The 3625-nt window shown below is 29.0% G+C and overlaps 1 protein-coding gene across 1 annotated transcript in view; it reads right to left on the minus strand.

The window, feature by feature from the left end:
* Positions 1-3625, minus strand: part of LOC106460792 (ATP-dependent DNA helicase Q4-like) — a 69235-nt gene that overhangs the window by 24417 nt on the left and 41193 nt on the right. The window contains exon 10 of the mRNA XM_022387583.1: positions 1678-1814. Within this exon, the coding sequence (XP_022243291.1) occupies positions 1678-1814 (137 nt within the window). The remainder of the gene's footprint in view (positions 1-1677; positions 1815-3625) is intronic.

Here is a 3625-nt window from a genome sequence, read left to right on the forward strand (position 1 = left end):
GTGTGTAATTAAACCAAAGTTTGTTTTGATGATAGTTCTCGGTACATTAAGATTAATTCTACATATTTCACCATCACCATACTAATAGTGATTTATTGAAAGTTAAGGCAGGGGATGACTGAATTGAGAATGCTACTGTCAACTCTACAGTAAAATAATCAGGTCCCGATGGAAATTTTCATTCCTGACAAATCCTTCAGCGCATGTATACAACTGTTCTGCAACTCTGGTTTGAATGATAATGGGTGTCGTCCACTTAACAATATAAAAACTCTAATTGCAACTCCTACATGTCATGAATTAATACCAACAACATGATATGAATGTACATAGTTTGAAATTTATGTACTGTATTGATGAAAAAAAATTAGTATTCTTTCGCTTGCGTGAATAATCGTTAATAGTTACATTAGCTATGAATATTAACATTATTAGGTAAAGGTGGACTATGCAATTTGATGTTAATATTAGAACCACATAATAAAATATTATTTTTGGAGGACTTGATCTCTTCTGAGTGTTCTGTTAAATGTGTTAAACATACTTTTTGTACAGTATAAAATTCCAATTAATATTCTTATGCATAATTTATTTAAAATCTTGTATTAAATGCATATATTTAATAATATGTACAAAAGGTCATGTCTCATTTAATTTTTGTTAGCCAAAGTTATTAGATTTATCTCAAAATAGCATATAATCTTACAGTTAGCAGCTTATTTCATTGGTTCTTTCTCACTTTAGTTTCGAATTTGAACACATCAGATCTCTTAATATAATAGTTAGCTATTAGATAAATATATTCACTTAAGTCTGAAGAAGGCTATAGACTGCAGGCAAATACCAGCTTATATACCAAAAATATGGTGATATTTTTGTGCATTTTCTCCAAGTTACAAAAAATGATATATTAATATTAACTTCTATAACATAACCAATACTTTGAAAATATTATAAAACTATAAACTCAATTCTAATGAAATATTTTATCACTAAATCATGTCAAACCACTAACTTGGAAATATTACAAAAACCCTAATTACCGAAACATATTATCTTATCATAGAAAGGATAAAAATTTGTTAAGCCTTTTTGTTTTGAAGAATTGCAGTTAGTATTCATCCTGTGTTAATATTTAAGTCAGTTTAACTACATACAAGTGACCAAAATGTTGCTGTAGCTATGAGAATCTGGTACCAATGTGATAACTAGATGCAAAAAAAAAAAGAACTGTATATCTGACAATAATTAAAAAAAAGGTTTCTAAGATTAGCAATTTATTACCTCCTCCTTATTTTACACTTTAAAATACAGAATATTTCACGAGTATTTATGCAAATGTTTAGTAAAACAATTTTTATCAAGTTGCGTTCAAGTAATGTATTTCTTCTCCAAAACCAAGTCACCATATTTCCGAGATGTAAATACCATTTTACTTAATCTTTCACTATGACACTATTCAAGTCAAGCATCTCACTTTTTACCTGATTTTTCTTTAAGTTACATATTATTGTACAAAAGATCTTCAAACATGTAACAAACACCATACTTTCATTAGAGTATTGGTTTATGTGAATATGATTTGCTCTTAACTGATCCTAACCTAGTAACTACTTTATTTTGAAATCCCGTGCTGCTCTACTGACGTAACTGAAACAGCACAATCTTTTTTTTTACCTGATCTTCCATTAAAGCAACAAGAGGCGACACCACAAGGGTTATACATTTTCTCTCCTTGGCATATAAGTATGCTGGAAGCTGGTAACATAAAGATTTTCCAGACCCAGTAGACTGTACAACTAATGTAGACATTCCTGTACAGAGAATACTAAACCTTAGCTGTCATAATTACAAAAAGACATGGACATTTTACAAAATAAAAAAATCAATATCATACAGAATTAAGGATAAAATAATTACAATCAACTCACCTAAACTTTATGTATTAAACTTATAAATAGTTAAAACTTTGATATATAAAACCAGAACAATAACTAGGATTATCTTTATTTATAGTAATTAAACAAACAAAAGATATTCAATATACTAATCATTTGAGAGAAAAAACTTAAACAATGGTGACGAGGAACCCACTTTGAGACTAATAATGGCTGGAGATGGCTTGAATGGGTAATGAAGAAAAAACTTTAATATAAGTTTAACATAACAACACGGGTTGGGAAAATTCAATGATATCTCAGCAAATGGAGAAGTTAGGACATTAAAACTTGTACATTTGCTGTTATGTTAAACTTATATTAAAGTTTTTCTTCAGTACCCATTCAAGCCGTCTCAAGCCATTATTTTTCTCTACTGCGTATGATACACAATTGGCAAGCTCTGCCCAACTAGTTCAACGATTTTAGGTATTTAATCCAAGCTTCTGTATTTCTTTGCCCAGAGCTAACACTGATTTATTTATTTTTAAGAAGTTCTTGCAAAATATATTAATGAAAGTTGTCTTTATCTCAGTACTTAAGCATGTGTAAGTGTGTGTGTTTAGAAATTTAACTTAGGAAGAGTTTTTGCATCAATAGTATCTCAATATTTAAACGATCTGCTTATGGACATAACATGAATTTTCTGTCACTGTATCTGTTATTATATGTTAAAAAATTCTATAAGTCTTAACACCTATATATATATGATAACAGTGTACCTTTTTGCCTAACCACTGTAAATAACATGTTTGAACAAGTGCTCTATAGATTATGATCTCCATGCCTATGCTAGCTGAAATATGTAAGTTTTGTAAACCTTCACAGAGAGAGAAAAATTCAAAACTTCAATGACCATTAACTAGGCTCATGGCCTCAAAAACCATTCTACAATATATTCATATTTTAGTCCATTTTCTACCTACTGCATAGTACAAAAGTTCTTTAATTTTATAATAAAAAAGCACAGTTAACAGAAAACTTACTTTCTTGGAATTGCAGACCCAATTTTTAGCAATGTTTTTTAAATTTGTATCATTAAATCATAACCAACTTAACAATTCTGTACACATCTCTCAGCATCAATTTAAAAAAAAAGTGCAAAATCAGCTTTCTGTTGAGACAGAAATCTATATAGACATAATCCACTGTGCACCTAAACATAACCATAATTTTATATTTTTATATCTCATACTCTTTACCTATCACTAACAGTAGCAAATTATCCATATCTAAGGTGAAAAATATGAAATAATAGCAAACGTACATTTTAACTTGTACAAGAACTAAGCCATATTTACATATCCAACGTCAAACACACTATATATGTTTATGGATGTTGTAAGGTAGATCAATATTATATCCATTTTAGCTTGTAAAAAAACTAAGTCACATTTACATATCCAATATCAAACACAATATATATCTAACTTTCAGCACGGGCTCACTCCCTGGGACAGACCTCATAACCATTTTGTGCTTGTTATAGTTTTCATGTTATAACTTTTAAATTAGTAGGCGAATGTTAACTAAATTTGGCAGATTATCAGTAAATATTAGAATGCTTTCATACTCAAAATATTATTATTATTATTTTTTATTAAGTCTTGAGGTTTGTAAAGCAATGTTTTTCTCATGCCTTTTTTTTTCTTTTTGCATGTTGCCTATCTAACATGCAAAGTAAATTT

Source organism: Limulus polyphemus, unplaced genomic scaffold (assembly GCF_000517525.1).
Source record: "Limulus polyphemus unplaced genomic scaffold, Limulus_polyphemus-2.1.2 Scaffold837, whole genome shotgun sequence".
NCBI lineage: Eukaryota > Metazoa > Arthropoda > Merostomata > Xiphosura > Limulidae > Limulus > Limulus polyphemus.